Below are 19,251 nucleotides of genomic sequence, written 5' to 3'. Positions count from 1 at the left end.
CTGGCCAACAACTCAAAAGAAGGTATCTCCTATCTGGCATTGTTGCTTGTTATGTAGCCTTTAGCTATGCATGTGGACTCTTATGAAGTTATGTTGGCCCATTTAATCTTTGGTTATACTTTCCTTTTGGGTGTTTAAGGCCATACAGTTGGACCAGATAAACCTGTTTCTTAATAAACATCTCATCAGAAAGACCAAAAGCAAAATGTACTACATGTCAGTAGTTTTAAATAATTTTATATTATATAATAGTGAGTCTAAGTGATATCTTGAATCTTCCTAAAGAATATTTTTAATGAACTTCTTCAAGGCCAGAGGACATGTCAGATTCTGAATTGAGACACTCTAGCACACTTTATGAGCCCATGTGAAGTCTTTAAAGATTGTGTTGTTGCTATGAACTCAATACGATCTTATAAGCATCTGAACCTAGTTCTTCCTCTAAAGAGTGTGGAGGATTTATATCAATCATATGACTCTGAACAGACTTGTAAATCACTCTTTTAGGCTCTGGTAGTGGGTGGTATAACCCCATCTTATCATCCAAAGGGCATATCAGATTTGTTAAAATGCTTCCACATTGATTTAAGTAAACATTTTCTTTGATAAGGCAAGATATTAAGGAGAAAAAAGAGGACTCTTTCTTCAAGAAGCTCAGTTTCATTCTTAAATATAAGTAAATCTGAGGTTGGATGTGCTGTTATATTCTATAGTCACTAAAGGCATACAGAATTCAGTTTTTTTAGTTGGAAGATGATAGATCTTTATTTTAGATACTACCACAGAAGGGTGATTTAATGTATTAGATTCCATTCTGTGACAATGGAAGTAAAATACAAAGTTCTATGTTTAGAGATTTCAATTTACTTTAGCTTCACAATTACTGAACTAATCTTAATGTGTCAAAATCTTCACTACTCTATTTGATAGTTTTTCCTTGAAGTAGTGAGAAATATTCCATTTTCTTTAAAATAACAAATTAGATTTTGACCGCTGTCTTATAATATGGCAAAGGTTGTAGTCATGGTCAAAGGGAGAAATTAAAGCAACTTTCACAGTCTTTGTTTGGGAGATATTTCTAGATTTTCAGAAAGAGTCATCATTTCATCTTGGATCCATTCCAATCTAGTATCATGCAATACATTTTTGTTTTGCTCTTTTAAATGAAGTATTTATGGAAGGTAGCTTTGAAAACAATTTAGGCAAATGCAGTCATGTATTTGAAAATAGGAAAAGACAACAATAAGTCATTTAAATATTGGTGTTATCCCAGAACTGTAACAGATATCTGTTGATTCTTTGTATTTTATACATTTAAGCCTCTAGGAAATTAAAACTTATCATGCAGACTAGGAGATTCTATTGTGGATAAAATTCTGTAGGGAGCTGGGGATGTAACTCAGTTGGTAGCGTGCTTTTCTATCTTGGATGAAGCCCTGGGTTTGATCCCTAGCACTGAATAAACTGGGTGTGGCGGTACATGTTTATAATCCCAGCATTCAAGAATCAGGAAGAATCAGGAAGATCAGAAATTCAAAGTCAACCATAGTTATACAGCAAGTTTGAGGCAGCCTGGGGACACATGAGTCACTGTCTCTAAAGAAATAAAGTTCCACATGCCCTCACCTGCGTGAAAGCTCCGACTTTTCTCTCTTTCTTACTTCCTTTCTTCCTTTCTTCTCTCTGGGAAAAAAATTGCACATTTGAATATATCATGAAAAGGAAATAATACAAATGAGTACCAACTATTGGATAAAATGCATAAAATGAAAGACAGGAAATTTCTCCAATTTTATTTTGTCTTAGAAACTCTTTGAGCTTGAGCAATAGAGTAGATCCTGGAGATGTCATGTTTGTGTGAATTATAGATAATGTGTGCCATATTAGAAATTAAAGGGAATGTAACCTAAAATCGTGCCTGGTGTGGCAGCTCACACTGGTAATGCCAGCACTTGGGAAGTGAAAATGTTACTGTCTATGGGTCATGATTGGGTTTATGTTCCCCACCAATGGAGATGAGACTTGACAGGCAGGAAGCATATCAAAGACAATAGGCCACGAACATTACTAAAAGTGGAGAGAGAGAGAAAGAGAGAGAGAGAGAAAGAGAGAGAGAGAGAGAGAGAGAGAGAGATACTCCCAAGTGAGGAAGGGATTCAGAAACCTAAATCCAAAGCCCATAGGAAAGCTTGGGTCTAAGAGCTTTTGTGTTATAGGCCAAGTCCCTTCTCCTTATTTAGGATTGATCAACTTAAACAGATAGGTCCATAGCTTCATTCAATCTTAGATATGTCAGAACTATGTGATCTTGGACATGTCTGGCTAGGTCAGTTGGAAAGGGGGACTTGCTGGATTTAAAAATAAAGCCTGCCAAGCCTTTATTCAGGATAAAGAAGAAACAAAAACTTGCTGTTACTACAGCCTCTTTCCCTGTCTGCCTGTCAGGGTGCTTATCTGCTATCATTCCTAGTCCCTCAGAAGCACGAGGATCAGGGGTTCAAGCCCAGCCTCTGTTACATAGCAAGTTCAGTGTTAGCCTGAGATACATGATACTTTCCCCAATAATATAAAAGCAAGCAAGCAAGCAAACAAACAAAAGCCTAAAAACATGAGAAGGCACAGCACATATCAGTCATGCTGTCAGTCACCACATACCTTGTCCCCTCTCTACAGTGGACTTGAGTGAGTGAGAGGCTGGAGGAGAGGGTGGTATGTGTTATCAGCTTGACTTCCAGGCTTTAGACCACCACGGGAACCTGGGTGGACAGGGAGCAAAGAGTGGAAGAAGGTACCTTCAGTAAGATGAAGAACCTCCCAGAACTCAAGCAGGACAGAAACACAGCTGCACAGCACGGAGCTGGAAATGCTGATTTCTAGAGCAGACCAGGGTGTGCCAACTAAGGACATGTCCCTGGCATGCCAGCTCCTGGTTTCAGTCTCAGTTTGGGCTCATATCCACAGCTGAGCTTCAGATATGACTTTGCCTTTGTCAGCTGAATATTAGAATACCCAATTCAGTGGCATTTCTGGCATTGCTGTCCTATATATGATGAATGACACCATCAGCTCTAAGCATTGCAACAATGTCAATAGAAGAAAGTTTGTCACTCAGATTTATTGATAATACTTAGCTATTCACTTTCAAATACAGGTGATAATTCTGGAAGCAACTTGGAATAAAAATTTTGTAAAGCAGCCAGGCGTGGTGGCACACAACTGTAGTCTCAGCACTCGGGAGGCAGAGGCAGACAGATCTCTGTGAGTTCAAGGCCAGCCTGGTCTACATAGTGAGTTCCAGGACAGCTGAGGCTACAGGGAGACCCTGTCTCAAAAAGACCAAAAAAATTTTTTTTTGTAAAGCAGCTGAAATGTGGCTAAATACTTCCGTATTTAATACTTTAGATAATATTTCATTTTCTGTATAAGACAGTATTAAGAACTTTCACATAGTTAAATAATGAAATAGGTTGTTGTGATATGGATGTTTAGGGAAACGTCTTTAATTTTGGCAAGAATTGCTTATTCCTGGGAGCAGGGTGTGGGGGAGGGCAACTGTTCTAGATTGCTTAGCAAGTCTGTTGGGGAACATTCGTTCAGGAGGAAAAGTTGGGTGGAGATTGACTATAGGCAGGAAGAGCCAGAGAAAGGACAGTAGTTTAGATTCCTAGGCTTAATAATCTTACATTCATAAAATCTTTTTTTCTGGGGTTGGAGAGATGGCTCAGTGGTTAAGAGTACTGGCTGCTCTTCCAGAAGACCTGGATTTGATTCCCAGCACCCAAATTGTGGCTAACAACTGTCCTTAACTCCAGTTCCAGGGGATCCGATGCCCTGTATGGGAATTGCATGACACAGGTGCATTTACATACAAGCAGACAATGGCTCATATACATAAAATAAAAATACATTTAAAAAACTATTTTTCCTTCTTATTATTGTTATTAGTGTATATTGATTATACAAAATAAGGGGTTTAAGTACAAAATTTCCACACATATATTTAATGTACTTTGATCATACTCTGTCCCTTTGTTACTCAGTTTCTCTTGCTGTGAATTAAGTACATCTCACCTGGTAAAACATTTGCCTGTACGTTGTATCTGTATGCATTTATCCTGTTTTTCAAGAAAAAATATTTACTGTAAGCATAACACTTTTGAATAGTAGTAAAGTATAAGGCTATAAAATGTGTAGCTTTATATTCATAAGTTTTGCACATGTTGGTTTGAAGTAATAGAGTTTTAATATACTTCTAGGTGGGTTTTGAAGGAGATACATACAGACTAGAAGATTTTATCAAGAACCGAAGAAAACTAAGCAAATACGAGGATGAAAATATCTCCCCGTTGCATCATGCAGCAGCAGAAGGTCAAGTTGAACTGATGAAGATGATCATCCATAGTTCCTCTTGTGAAGGTAGTCAAGTGTTATGATGAGGGCTCCAGAAAGCCGTTTTCCTGTTACAGTCATTGGGAAGAGTCATATGAAATGATTCTGAAAGGTGGATTATCTCCAGATTGGCCGGCCCGAGCATCTCTCTCACTCTGAATGTGGATTTCTTTATAGATCAGATCTCCTGGAGTACTTCAAGGGATAGTTAGTGCAGAGGTCTAAGACCCACAGCAAGATCACATTTTCTCTAAATTTTTAGATAGGTAGTAACAATTCATTTGTGTTTTACATACCACCTATGCTATTTTATTTGGTTATTCTTTATTTAAATTTCTTATCATTGCATGAAATAGACACCTCAAGATTTAAGCTTCTTCCCCTGCCAAGCCTTGGACACCTGGCTTTGTTTGATAAATGTATCTGTAGACAGTAAGGGAAGTGTATGCCAGAGAGATTTAAGCAATGAAGTGGTATGATAAGACCCTTCGTTTCATAATTACAATAATATGTGGAAGTGGATTAGAAGTTCAGGGAATATTTTATCTTAGAACAAAGAGAAGATGAGATGCCTCCAAGGCTGTGGATTTGGAATAAGGAGGAAGGGAGCGACCAGGAGATTTGTATACATAGTAACAACAGTGCTTAGCAACAGATCAAATGTGGAGAGTGTCAGGGGCCTAGAACTGATGTTGTAGGTCCTTCTTTAGGAAACTAGCGAGCGCATGACCAGCCAAACCATAGAGGAGGCCTTATAGCAAGCAGAAACAAAGTGAGTGTGAGTATGAGATCTGATCAGTCCTAGCCTGCACATCACGGGCACATCCCTTTGGAGATATCCCAAAGACAATCAGAACTACAAAAGGCAGAAGCCATCCCTCCAGGACCATTCTTGCCTAAGAAGTAGAGGAGATGAAGGAAATAAATGGACATCCTTTACGAGACAAGAGATTGCTAGCAATAGGTAGTTTGGAGGTGAGGAGGTAAGAGACCGGTGGCAGAGGGAGAGCAGTGAGCAAGACAGTAGCTGGACACAGCTAGGGGAGAAGATTCTGCGATGATGAGTTGGAGCAATCAGTTGTTCCACAGAAGAGCAAGTAGGAAGGAGGTCACAAGAAAGCCCTGCATTAGAATGCTAACATGGTTAGTAGAAAATTGACTTCAGAAAAGTGGTCAAGATAAAAGTCATATTCAAGTTACTTGCTAGTGAATGAGTTTGTGAGTACAGGGCCCTGTTTAATTGTTTGATGCTGAATAGAAGGGGCCCTCCTGCTTAGACAAAATGGTCAAAGTGTGTGCATGTGTGTGTGTGTGTGTGTGTGTGTGTGTGTATGTGTATGTGTGTATGTGGTGGTTGAGAAGGAAGTACTTGGAGGGATGAAAGGAGAGAGTAAAGAGAAGAAACAGGAAACTTGGTTGTGCCATAGTTCCTAATACTCTTGATGGCTGCCAAATCATAGTCATGAGTGAGCATTTTTCCCGTTTCCCCAACTTAAAGATATACTTCCATGACTATCTCAGAATTGCTAGCTACTGAGCAGTGAATGATGAAGGGACGTACAATCTTATGCTGTGTTCACATGATAAATAGCACCACTTTAATAAGTCAGATATAATTATCTGACAAATGCATAGGGAACATGTACAGCACCAGGGCTCAAGTTCAAATCTACTCAGGACTTTTGAGTGCTGAGCCATTTTTCTCATAAACATTTTTGGAATCCTTACACTAGACCATGTCCTCTGCTAAGATTTTTTAAATTAAGTAATTCATTATTTTTTATTTTAGGGCATGACTGTTTCACCTACCTGTGTGAAAGTGTACCACATGCATGCAATGCCTGGGGAGGCAAGAAGAGGGTGATGGAGCCCCCGGAACTGGTTTTAAGCTGCCATGTGGGGGCTGGAAACCAATCCCAAGTCCTTTGCAAGAGTAGCTACTGCTCTTAACCTCTGAGCCATCCCCTGAGCCCTACTCTGCTAAGATTTTTAGAGACATAATTCAGTATTATTCTCCCAACAGCATTATAAGGAATGAGTGTGTGTATTTTAATGTATACACAATTGAACATGCATATAACTATGTACATATTTGCATATATGTATATTTTTTGTCAAGTTTGAGATAGCTGAGGTTCAAAGATGTGATGTAACTCACACAACGCCTTAAAAACAGTGTGCTGGTAGCAAGATTTTCAACCTCTCTAGTTCTCAGAATCTTCATCTTTCTGACCATCAATCATGATGGTACGTATGGGCAATCACAAGCTTGAATGAAATCATAGTCATATGGAACCTAGTTATCTGACATACATCTGTTCTTATATAGTCTCAGTATTATATCACAATTATGGAATTCATATACAGATAAAAATGTAACTGGATCTATTTCTTATAGATCCTAATGGATAAAATTTAAGTTAAACTGTAAGATCTGTGCATACTTCCATATATTCCTAAATGGTATCCATTGGATTACTTTGAAAAGTAAAACTGTCTTCAGTTTCTCATAAAGGCCATGTAGGTGATTATATAAACACTTAACACTGAGCTTTGAAGTAGGTAGGTACTCAAGAGATGTCAAATATACCTAAAGCAAAATTTTATTCATCTTTTTCTATTTTTTCCTAGTGCTGAATATAATGGATAATTATGGAAATACCCCTCTGCACTGGGCTGTAGAGAAAAACCAGGTGGAAAGTGTGAAGTTTCTTCTCAGCCAAGGAGCAAACCCAAACCTCCGAAATAGCAACATGATGGCACCCCTTCACATAGCTGTGCAGGGCACGTACAACGAGATGACCAAAGTAAGGCTGTTGGCCAAAGACAGTGGGGCTGACCATGGAGCAGAGACCAGGACCCACTTCTGACTTGGCTCCACTGAGTCAGAGTGGTCAATTTCAATTGCCATCAAACAGCAAATAAAATGTAACAATTGCAATATTTCTTCTTCTACAGCTGATGGTGATGATGATGATAGAAAGATGAAAATGATGATGGATGATGATGGTAATGTGTGATGCCAATGATGGTGATGGTGGTGATGATAGTTTTCATAGTGATGGTGGTGTGATGATGATGGAGAAGAGGAGGAGGAGGATGCAGATGATGAGGAGGCTTATGATAAGGATGGTGTGATGATCACAGCAATCACAGCCAACTTTTCATGTATTTTATTTTATCAGGCATTTTGGAAGAGATTTGTGTCTTTGTTTATTAAATCCTCATTTAAAACAGCTATAAATTAAACTATTAGTATCCCTATTTCACAGCTGAGTAAGATGAGGTACAGAGAGACTTAAATAACTTGCCTAACATTGCATGACTTTTCATGAAGTTCCCAACTTCAAGCTTTGCTGACCCTATGGCTAAATGAAGGAAGATGAAGCTCAGTGAAGACAGAAACCTTAACTATGATGTGCCATTTTTTGTTAGATGGGTGGCCTGTCAAAAGACAAATTAGCAGAAGATCTAGAGATAGTACTAAGAATTTGTTTTTCAAGACTTGAATTTCCACAATTTGTCCTGTGGCTTTAAAACATACCTCAAAGTCTCACAGACACACTAGAAAACAGATATACCCCCTCAAACAGGAATGCCATCTACAAATGGATTGTGTCCCAGAAATTCATTTTGAATTTAGGCTATTTGAAACTTGACAGTAGGTTTTCCTTTTGAAACAATACTTGGAATGATGGTTTAGCTAATGTTCTCTAAAAAAACTTTCTTTTCAGCTATTGGAAAGCTTTGTCCATTGAAGTGTGTCATATAGAGAAAGAGGGGAGCCCTCTTCATCTTGCCTACTGTGTTTTAGTTTTGAACTCTACTGCAGTTGTTTTTACGTGAAATTGTTATTAAATGCTCACGTGCTTTCCTTCCTTTCTGGCTAGTTACCCTTGAAAGAGACATAGTGTCTTACTAATCTGAACACCTGTGGTCCTTGGCACTGTTCTGATAAATGGTAGCTATCAAATGAAGGATGGAAAAGTGAATTCGCAGAGGAGGGAGTTGAAGAATTTGTTCCTGTGAAGAGTATGATTTCTAACACCCTGAGGTGTTAGAAGACTGGCAATATGCTATCTTCTGATGCCACATTATGCACTAGCCAGGACCTGCTTCCATTTGGTTGGGTCACTAGGGACTGCAGGTACCACTCAGTTGTGTCACATATTTCCTCATGGAGTTCTGGTGCTTTCTCTGAAGGCTTTTTCATAAATAAATGATCATTAACTTAATTAATCTTGGCTCTAAAAACGTGATTTGGGAATTCAAAAGCAGGTAACAACTGAAAAACTGTTAATTAGAAAACATTCAGACCAATCATTGACATAAAAGTTCTGGAATAATCCTATAGCTAATTTGTGAAACAGTTGGGTAGAGATAAAAACCAATTCTAAGCAACACTAGACCAAGAAGAAAACTAGGGTCATTAGAGAGTTGAAATTGTCTCTGCTCTACTTAGTTTTGATCTTACCAACCAAAATATGTCTAACACCATTCTCAAACATTTCTGGTTCATCATAATGCAAAGAAGAGAAGAGATCTTTTTATGAACACCTTGCCTATCCCTGCAGCCCATCTCTCTAACTATGCCTATGGGTCTAGCCAGCTTTGAAGGTTTATTCACTGTCTAACCCACCAGCTTTCCCCCAGAATATCCACCATTGCCTATATGGTTATAAAGTAAAAACTTTTCATTCATGAATAACCTCAAATTCTTACATAGACAACATAATATTCTTTGGGGACAACTGGTCTGGAGGCTAGGGGTGACCTTATTACTTGATGGTCCTTGTCCATGGAGCTTAAGCTCAAAGTATCCTATTGTTTCAGCCTCTCCTTAGGTTTCTTGGATTTCGGGGGTTTGGGTTTTGTTGTTGTTGTTGTTGTTGTTGTGAGACAAGGTCTCCATGTAGCCCCATTCGTCCTGGAACTGCTATGTAGATCAGGCTGGCCTCCAACTCAGAGTACTGCGATTAAAACCACCACGCCTGGTAGTTTCCTGGATTCTTATCACAGGGCCCTAGAGAGTTCGCCTGCTGAGCTTTAGGACATGCCTGCTCATGAATGAATAAAGTAGGTGCATAGGTTAGTTACTCTCTCTGGGACCACTGCCACTTAGAATTTAACTCAACCTTTAAAAGATTATGCTTATGACAGTACAATAATTATACACTAATACATGCTGCAGATCTATGGTCTGTGATTCTTTGAGGGCAAAGAGAAAAAAGAAAAAAAGATCTTATAGACTTTGATAGGTACCTTTGCCTTTGAAAATGGGCCTGAAAAATAGAATGTGCCTAAAGTCTGGAATGATCCTTTGGTTCTCATTTCTCTTTATCCATCAAGAATCCTCTATGTATTCATATGTGCTAAAATCCCAGCTTAATTTTCTCTTATGAATAGAGCCTAATTCATTGCTGAATGTCACATTGTAGCTTGCTTTGTTGGGAAAGGAGTCTGCTAGGAAGTTCTGTACTATTTTAAAGAAGTCAGAGTTTCTAGGAAACTACTGATATAACTTCAGAAAAAGAAGAACAGTAAACAAACAAACAACCACCACCAAAATCTTATTTAATTTCTAGACTTGAAAGTGCAGGCTTGTCCTCCCACCTACCCAGGAGGAGAAGGAAGAACAACAGTCAAGGTTCAAAACTTACTTGGAATGCAGAGCAAATTCAAGGTCATCCTGGGCAATGAGACCCTGTCTCAAAATTGAAAAACAAAAACAATCAAAAACCAAAAACAATCAAACAAACAAACAAACAAAAAAACAAGTAAAAGTAAGAATGGGGAAATGACCTAGTGGGAAAGTACTTTGCCCAGAAAGCATGAAACACTAAGTTCATTCTAATATATATATATAAAATAGTTGTAATTAAAATTTTTATTTGTTCTAAATCCACAATTGAAGAATGCCTTAATTGCTGTGATAGTAAAATCATTATGTATTTGATAAGCTCATTTGCTACCTACTATGTGCAACAGTGTATGTCATATTTTGTGGGAGTGGGACTGAGATGGAAGAATAATACCGTGTCTATGGCATCCAAGGACATAATTTACTGGAAAACGTACTTATTTGAAAATCAGCAGTTTAGCTTTTTAAAAATCATTTCCTCATTTTGTCCAGGTCTTGGTTGAGCATAATGACACGAATATTAATTTAGAAGGAGAGAATGGAAACACGGCTGTTATGTCTGCATCTGCCAAAGATAACAGCGAAGCATTGCAAACTTTGGTTTGTATATTTACCATTTTCTGTTGCCTTCTTTTTAAGAATCTTGACAGAAATCATTGTTTAAGAAACACTTCATGGTTTCTCCTTAGCAAAATATGAAATACAGAAAATAGGATAAAAATTTAGTTCTCTGTGCTTTTTATGTGGATACACCCTTATATCCCACCTGAGATTGCATATAGAAGACTAAAAGTAAAGCATGAAAGAAAATGTGAGAAAAAGCAAAGTTAAAAGAAAATATAGGCAGGGATTAAGATGAGGCTGACAGACTAGAATATAAATTAAAAGTATAACAGCCTAAGTGTTATTAAAACCATTTGATTCTGAACTTCCAAACCGCCAAAGAAAAAATGAATGCAGTCAGCTATAGAGTCCTTGATTCACAAGGTACAAGCCGTAGAGAAAAACCTCATGTCCCATCCCAAGATCAGAATCCTTGCTCTGGCTTCTTCCAGGGGAGCCCTGTGGGATTTAATGGCTATCAGCCCTGAGTCACAGACCTGAGTCCAGAGGGAGTCAGCCATTTCCCTGGGAAAGTTTCCGGGTGTGGTCCACCAAGGGCCTGAAGGTGCCCATCTCAGGGAGACCCTGTGCCCTGGGTAGTGCCCAGCAAAGGGCACATCTGAATTTCTATCTAAGAACTTCCTTGCAAATGTTCCTGGGTCATTTTCATGCTATCCAGAATTAAAATGATATGGAAACATTTGTCTGATAGTTAGATGTGCAAATACGAGTCAGTATATTTAATGCATGTACTTACAGGAGAATACATGGTCTGCATGTTAACATAATTGGTAAAAGAAGTAAAGAATAAGCAGTAAATAAGATCAATTAACAGCCAAACACAAAACTTAGAAAAAACAAACTCTAAATAAACCCAAAAAAATTAGAATAGAAAAATAATAAACTTAAAAACACTTCAGAAAAGAATTCTGTTTTTTTGAAAGATAGTTTTGTAAGCTAACTGTAATTATACTGTACAAAACAACTTTTCCTTAAGAGTATATTTCTTAACAGTATGATTTTTATGAGGTACATCTTTGAGGTGCACAGAATTTTATGTACATTCAACATTTACTTCTGTATTTAGAAGGCAAGAACACGGGTGTTTTCTTTTTCCTTTGATTTTGCAGTTTACACATATTTCCCTCTATAATGAAAAATGCTTATGTTTATAGAGTTATAGAAAATGATTTATAGAAAATGGCATTAGAAAATTATTGTCTCAGATAAAAAGCTAATGTAGGATTCAGTTCTTCTGACATCTGCTTAGGAAAAAATCTTCACTGGTGAAAGTACCTGAATTTCATGGTTCATTAAAAGTACTGGTACATTATTATTTTAATTGTTAATTTAATTTTTATTGCTTTTATATTAGTGAAGCGGGCAGATCTGGAAAATAGTATTACTCTGTTTGTCCAAGAAGTTGGGGATGAGAGTAGAGATCATGATAATACTTTTGAAAAGCCTCCTTAACCTCACTTAAAATGTGCTGACTTTGCTGGGTGATTAAGACTGATGTTTTTGTGTGATGGTACTACTTCATCTTTGTAAGATGTAAGATGTTTATGGCAGAACCTTAGTCTGGTCCCAAAGTTGCTTCTTGCCCAGATTTCACATCCTTCAGAGGCCTCTGTGCATTTTCCCACAGGTTCAGGGCCATGAAATGTCCTGTAGAGGAACACAAATTTTTGCTTACCCTTATGATTTGGAGTTTTACTTGTGTCACTGACTATCTTTTCTTTTTCTTCCAGTTAGATAAAGGAGCTAAGATATGTAAATCAAATAAATGGGGAGATTACCCTGTTCACCAGGCTGCCTTTTCAGGTGCCAAAAGATGTATGGAATTAATATTGAAATACGGTGAGTAACAACTCTACACAGTAAAGAAACCTTTACAAACATTTATTTTCAATATTCATCTTTAAAAAATATTTTATTATTTTTCTTTTATGTATAAGAGTGTTTGGCCTGCATGTATGCAAGTGCACCATGTATGTGGAAGAACAGCACGTGTTCTTAACCTCTGAGTCATATCTCTAGCCCCCAATATTAGCCCCCAATATTCATCTTAAGTGACTTTTTCTTCTACAGGTGAAAAGCATGGCTACAGAAGAGAGTTGCATATTAACTTTGTAAATCATAAGAAAGTCAGCCCACTGCACCTGGCAGTCCAAAGTGGTGACCTGGAAATGATTAAAATGTGCCTGGACAATGGTGCACACATTGACATGATAGAGGCAAGTGTTCAGACTACCTGACTCTTTGATTTGAGAATTGCTGCATATTATTTTCCAAAATGTTTATAGCTCCTTTATAGTCTAGTAAGATTGGAAATGCATGTGGCGGAAATACTATTTCCTTCTCTTTATGCAGAAGAAAACATTCTCTAATTTCGCAAACTCCAATATACCCAAACCATTGACAAATGCAGATATGTAATAAAGAGCATATCCATTTATCTGCCATAGAATACACTAAGACCTAACCTCAAAGATAATAGCATTAATATTGCCAGCCAGGAATACTGAAGCCAAATCATGAATGTCTGTGTTTATAGTTCTATTCTGAAGAGTTAGACTTTCCAACTATGGATTACCTAATTAATTTCTAGGGATATGTATGTGAAAATTGACTGAGTCTGGATCCCAGCCTTATGCCAGTCATGTCTGATGGAAAGCATAGACTTCAAGGCCTTTTCTTGCACTGAGCTGGACCAGTGCTACCTCTACCTCAAAGGCCTTTCCTTTCTGTGGGTAGCAGAGATTGATTGTGAATCTCATGTAGCAGCTTCCCATTGTGTCCACACTCTTTGACATAGAAGTGAAGAATTGCCTCTGTTGAGCTGAAGTCATTTTATAGAGCTCTTAGAGGAATGAGAGTCTCATGCTCCTTAGGTAATGAATGGCACACAAATGATGATCTTGGTGTGTACCTAGAGTGATCAGATTGCAAGGGATCACCTTGCTAGTTATGGATTCTAGAGACGATTTTCAGGAGATGAAGCAACACTGTTTATCAGTTTCATCTAAGATTCCTTGATCTGGGGTGAAGAAACTCACAGCTGAATATGCATGTGTTAGAACCCTAAGTTGAGATATAAACACTAATGCTTGTATTCAAACTGTTTATAGAATGGCAAATGCATGGCCCTTCATTTTGCTGCAACCCAGGGAGCTACTGACATTGTTAAACTCATGATTTCATCCTATACTGGAAGCACTGACATTGTGAATGCTGTCGATGGCAATCAGGAAACCCTGCTTCATAGGCAAGTGTCCTACCTGTCTTTCACATGGTACACATTACCATAAAAATTAGTCACTATGCTAACAAAGGGTCTAGGACTGAATTGGCTTTCTCAGTTGACTGGAAAGTAAAGGAATTAATCACCTCACCCTGCAAGAAATGCTTTAGTGAAGACTAAAGAAAATGATAACTAATTATCATGGAAACACATGAATAAACAAAACAGTATAAAAAGAGAAGAGAATAGAGACAATAAAACATGATAGTTTTATTGAATATTCAGGAAGACTCCAAACTTGAATGAAAATGGGCAGATAGGAAAAATCACAAAACAAGGCTTACCTACACAAGAACCTCACTTCATTAGTAAAGGACTACATAAACAGAAGTGGGGAAAGGAAGAAAGACACTCTGTGCAATAAAACCTCACAGTAAGCATCGATGCTTGTCCTCTTTCAGGTAAACTGGACTTTTAAGTAGAAACTGAAAGAGAAAAGAGAACTAATAGCAATGACCTTTTGGTTCAACTAGCAGCTCTGCTGTTACCCATGAATCAAAGTAGGATGTTAAATAGATCTTTACAGAATAAAGTCTCCAGTGACATATTTTGAATCTGTTCATGGTTCACTTCTTACTGGATATGGAAGACAACATGTGAGACGTTCTAAGTTGTTTCTAAAATTTCAGTTCTTCATGTGTGTTCTCCCTATGTTTATTAAATGTAATGGAGCAGATACATATGGGTACTGTACTGGTCTCCTCTGACTGCTTCTGCTGACTTCCACAATTAGACCCAGATACTTCATAAATATAGCTTTAGGAAATTCTAAGCAATTAAAAAATAACAAATATTTCTGTGGTGTTTAGCAGAAATTCTCATCAGGAAAAGGGCTGTAAACTGTAGGCTCCCCGGATGCTGGGACAAGAAACAGAATGTATAAATTGAGAGTCCACTGGGAAAACAAGGGTTAAATTATCCCCCACGTGAGTGACAGAGGTTACTTCTTTGTATTTCTTTCTCCCCTCCTCCCCTCCCAACATGTGATTAAGTAGAAGTCTAAAATGGCAGAGAAGCACTGATAAATTCCCAGTAGTTAACTGGACAAGGAAAGCTACATATTTCTCAGGGAAAGGAAACTAGTCACTCCTATGCTCCTGAACTAGGGAATAGAATGAATAGATACATTAGCAAAACTACCAGCAATTGTACAATATGCATTCATAGACTTGGACTCCCATTTACAGTGAATATACAAGCTAAAATTTCATAATATAAAGGAAAATATTTTAAAGACAGGATTAAACAAAAAAATTAAGGTTGATGCTTATTTACTTCGGAGAAATATAAAATAGAGAGCAATATGAAAATAAAGATATTTAAGTCTTTCAAAGATATAAAGGAATGAATTAAAAAGTTACATAAAAAGTATATTGTGATTACAGAAGAGTATTAAAAAGAAAATTAGCATACATAAACCCAGGAATACTGATAAAAAGATCCACCCAGAAACCCTAAGAAATGGATGAAATTTAGGACCAGAGAGATGGCTTAGTAGGTAAAAGGGCTTGCCACCAAAGTTCATGCCCTGAGTTCCAGCTCCAGGATCCATATGGCAGAAGGAGAGAAATGAGTCTTGGTTAACAACCCATATTCAAAATGCTACAAGTACATTTTAGGCATATCTTCCTGATCCCTCCAATTGCAGTTATATTTGCCAGTCCTTTTGTCTTTCATATCTCAAGGAAAATGTTTCTACTCACTTCATAATCATGAGTTTGTAGGAGAGAATAGGTTCATTAAGACATGAGGCAGAAAATTTTATACTTTATTTTTTCTGATTTTTATTGCTTTGAAACTATGCTACTTAGAATCCCAATTCTTCCACATAGTAGTGTGTTATTCATTGTCCAGTTAAATTTATTTTGGACTATGACAGCTTTATTTTATATATTTATAGTAATAGTATCTTAACTCTCCTTTGTTGCAGAGCATCTCTATTTGATCATCATGACTTGGCAGACTACTTAATTTCAGTGGTAATTATTCCAGCTTAGCTTTTTAAAAATTGCTATTTGCAATTGAATGCTTAATATATAGTATGGATTTTCTAAAATCACATTTTGGTGCTTAACATGTTTGTGTATTTCAAGTGTCATACAAATATTTATGGAAATTAAAATTATTCTAATCCTTGGGACTGGAGAGATGGCTCAGCCATTGAGAGCACTGGTTGCTCTTGCCAAGGACCTGGGTTCCATTCCCAGCAACCACATGGTGGCTAACAATTGTCTGTAACTCCAGTTCCAGGGGATCTGAAACCCTCTTCTGACCTCTATGGACATTGCACAGCATACATGCAGTCAATACACTCATGCACATAAAGTCAAAATAACAAAAAATATTTTTAATTTAAAATTATTATATTTCTCATCTTAAATTCAAACAAGTAAAATATAGTTTTTGAAATGCTATTTTAAATTATTGCCATAAGAATTTTTCTTCATTAATTATAATTTATACAAAAATTTGGGAGGTGGTGAGTTAAGGGTTTGAAAAAAAGAAAGTACAAAAGAAATTTTTCAGCAGTTGTTTGGCAGCCAAATTTCCAGAAGTTTGATGGGCACAAATGCAACAAAGTCATTTCATATGGATACACAATGGCTAGGCTTCACAACCGTGAAGTTAGAAAAATGAAAGTGTACATTTTGATGTCCATAATTATCAATATTTTTGTGCTTAGTGTTTATGAGTCCACTGCAAGGAAAGTGCTTTTGATGGCCTATGAATGGGTCCTCTTGGGAGTTTTGGGAGTAGGCAAGTCTGCTGATCCTTCACCAGTATTGAGGAGAATGCAAAGCAGGCCACCCATATCACCTTCATCTTCCAGCATAAGCTTTTGGTCCCACTGCCTCAGCACCAGCTTCCAAACCATGATAAACAAGGAAGTTAAAAAATATTGTTGAAGATTTACTGCCAATGAAAGCATGGAATCTTTCTCACTCTGGACTCAGTCAGCCTTTTGTGTGTGTGTGTGTGTGTGTGTGTGTGTGTGTGTGTGTATCTCATACAATACATCTTGATCAAATTTAGACCTCCTCCCCAATCTGTAACCCCCCCATGTATCCCCCTTGACTGGATTCCATGCATTCTATCATATATATCCAGGCTTTAAAATTTTTTTAAATGTGTATGAGTGCATTGCCTACATGCATGTAGTGCATTCATGCTATGCAGTACCTGCAGAGATCAGAAGGGGGCATCAGATTCCACTTTAACTGGAGTAATGGATGGCTGTTAGCAACCATGTGGGTGTTGGGAATCAAACCTGGGTCCTTTGCAAGAGCAGCCAGTGCTCTTAACTGCTGAGCCATCTCTCCATCCCCATGTTAAGGTTTTTGATGAATATTTTCATATACCTATACATGGGTTTATTTAATCTCCGTAATATGGTCAACCAATGAGTCTCTACTGATAGTATCTAACACTTCCTATTGCCACTAGTAACTTTTGAAGTTGTGGTATTTGCACAGACTAATTCTGGAGAGCCTCATTTGATGCCACAGTTTTGTGCCATGTGTAATTTCTTGAAAATCACTTAAACGGGAAATGCTTGATTCAGAGCTTATGCTGTTTTTGCTCCTTTGTCCAAAGCAGAGGATTCACCCTTTGAAAATTCCTAAGGCCTTTTCTTTTTGCCAAATGGAATATATTACCGTAACAGAAAAGTCATAAAAGTGATTTTTAAATGCAATTTTTCACACATAAATGTTTGCCTGAAATCTGACCTTCATAATTTCAATTCAGTTATCTCAGTCTATTTGTTTCAGTTGGAGAAGGTATTTGTAAGTGGATGGTTTCTTGTTAATGCTTTAAAATTACACAGAAATAAATTTGGAAGTTTTTCAAAATTAGAAAAATTTAAAAGTGATTTCTTGCAGTGGAAACTGAAATCCTATTTTAGGTAAGAGTGCTCATGTAGTAATTGATTTATTAAAAGTGTTCATTGGAAGTCTAACAATGGGAAATACTTTCATTTATGAAATTATGAAAGGTTCTCTTAATTACATGGATCTAGAGAAATTTCATGTAATTCTGTTTAGTCACATGATTGCATGCTGGTGTAATATGGACACTAGCAGTACAAGCTGCTGATTCATGTCCTTGGAAACTCTTTATTGAATGACTTTCTTTGTTTTAGGGAGCAGATATCAACAGCACTGATTCTGAAGGCCGCTCTCCACTTATATTAGCAACTGCTTCTGCATCTTGGAATACTGTAAATTTGCTGCTCTCTAAAGGTACCAATCAGAAGCATGCAAATTTCATTAGATAAGTGTTTTTTCACCATCTGTCTTGTGCCGGGCACTGGGACACCTACAGTGAATATACGCTTTCCAAATCTAGAATGATATTCAGTCCAGAAAAGGATATTTAAAAGAATGTCATAACAATAATATGCAATGTTTGTAAGGCAGTTTTTATACAGCAGACATTTGCTGGACAGTCTGGAGCTTTCTGTCAGTAAGACAGTCTTACATGGTCCCATCCCATCCCTGTCCCATTCCATCACTGTCCCATCCCATCCCTGGTGCTGTGGAAACAGAAGAGATTGCATATCACTTCCTTCTTTATTACTCTAAATTAGTATTAGTATTTACTCTATATTAGTATTTTATTAAAATTTCAGGCTTTATATATTAATGTAAGCTATCATATATTTCCTATCCCTTCACACTCACATATATGCACAAACACACAGTAAATAAACCCATTTTAAAAATATCTTCAGTTTTCCCATCTAAGTATAGTTGCCTTTGAGTTACAGGCTGGGAACGAGTTTTCAATCAAAATCTTTCATTAAGTTGAAAATCTATCTATCAAACCTTATACTGTAATACATAGATGATTTTGTGTTTACACTGTGCTTCTTTTCAGGTGCCAAAGTAGACATAAAAGATCATCTGGGGCGTAATTTTTTACATTTGACTGTACAGCAACCTTATGGACTAAAAAATTTGCAACCTGAATTTATGCAGGTACTGTATGTCTATGAATGTTTATAAGCTGCATTGTGCTCAAGGAAGAGTAAATTAGCTTTAATTTTTATCATTTTAATTTATGAGAGATAATTCTAAGATTTCAAAAAGTTTTAAAATAAGACTGGAAAGATGGCGCAGCGCTTACGAGCACTGTCTGCTCTTGCAGAGGACCCTGGTTTGATTTCTAGCATCCACATGGAGGCTAACAGCCATTTGTAACACTAGCTCCAGGGAATCTGATGTATCTTCTGACCTCCCCTAGCATTGTATGACTCAGGTGCATCTACATACATGCAGGCAATACACTCGTACACATAAAATAAAAATAATTA

The 19,251-nt window shown here is 37.3% G+C and overlaps 1 protein-coding gene across 1 annotated transcript in view; it reads left to right on the top strand.

The window, feature by feature from the left end:
- The window catches only part of Trpa1 (transient receptor potential cation channel subfamily A member 1), a 51,291-nt gene that overhangs the window by 3,575 nt on the left and 28,465 nt on the right, over positions 1-19,251 (top strand). The window contains exons 2-10 of the mRNA XM_029553975.1: positions 4,257-4,416; positions 7,021-7,196; positions 10,523-10,630; positions 12,385-12,493; positions 12,725-12,870; positions 13,765-13,901; positions 15,868-15,916; positions 18,079-18,178; positions 18,816-18,916. Of these exons, the coding sequence (XP_029409835.1) occupies positions 4,257-4,416; positions 7,021-7,196; positions 10,523-10,630; positions 12,385-12,493; positions 12,725-12,870; positions 13,765-13,901; positions 15,868-15,916; positions 18,079-18,178; positions 18,816-18,916 (1,086 nt within the window). The remainder of the gene's footprint in view (positions 1-4,256; positions 4,417-7,020; positions 7,197-10,522; positions 10,631-12,384; positions 12,494-12,724; positions 12,871-13,764; positions 13,902-15,867; positions 15,917-18,078; positions 18,179-18,815; positions 18,917-19,251) is intronic.

Source organism: Nannospalax galili, unplaced genomic scaffold (genome assembly GCF_000622305.1).
Source record: "Nannospalax galili isolate Female #2095 unplaced genomic scaffold, S.galili_v1.0 scaffold102, whole genome shotgun sequence".
NCBI classification, from domain to species: domain Eukaryota; kingdom Metazoa; phylum Chordata; class Mammalia; order Rodentia; family Spalacidae; genus Nannospalax; species Nannospalax galili.
The sequence above is the reverse complement of the archived record's forward strand: the minus strand, read 5'-3'. Positions and strand labels throughout refer to the sequence as shown.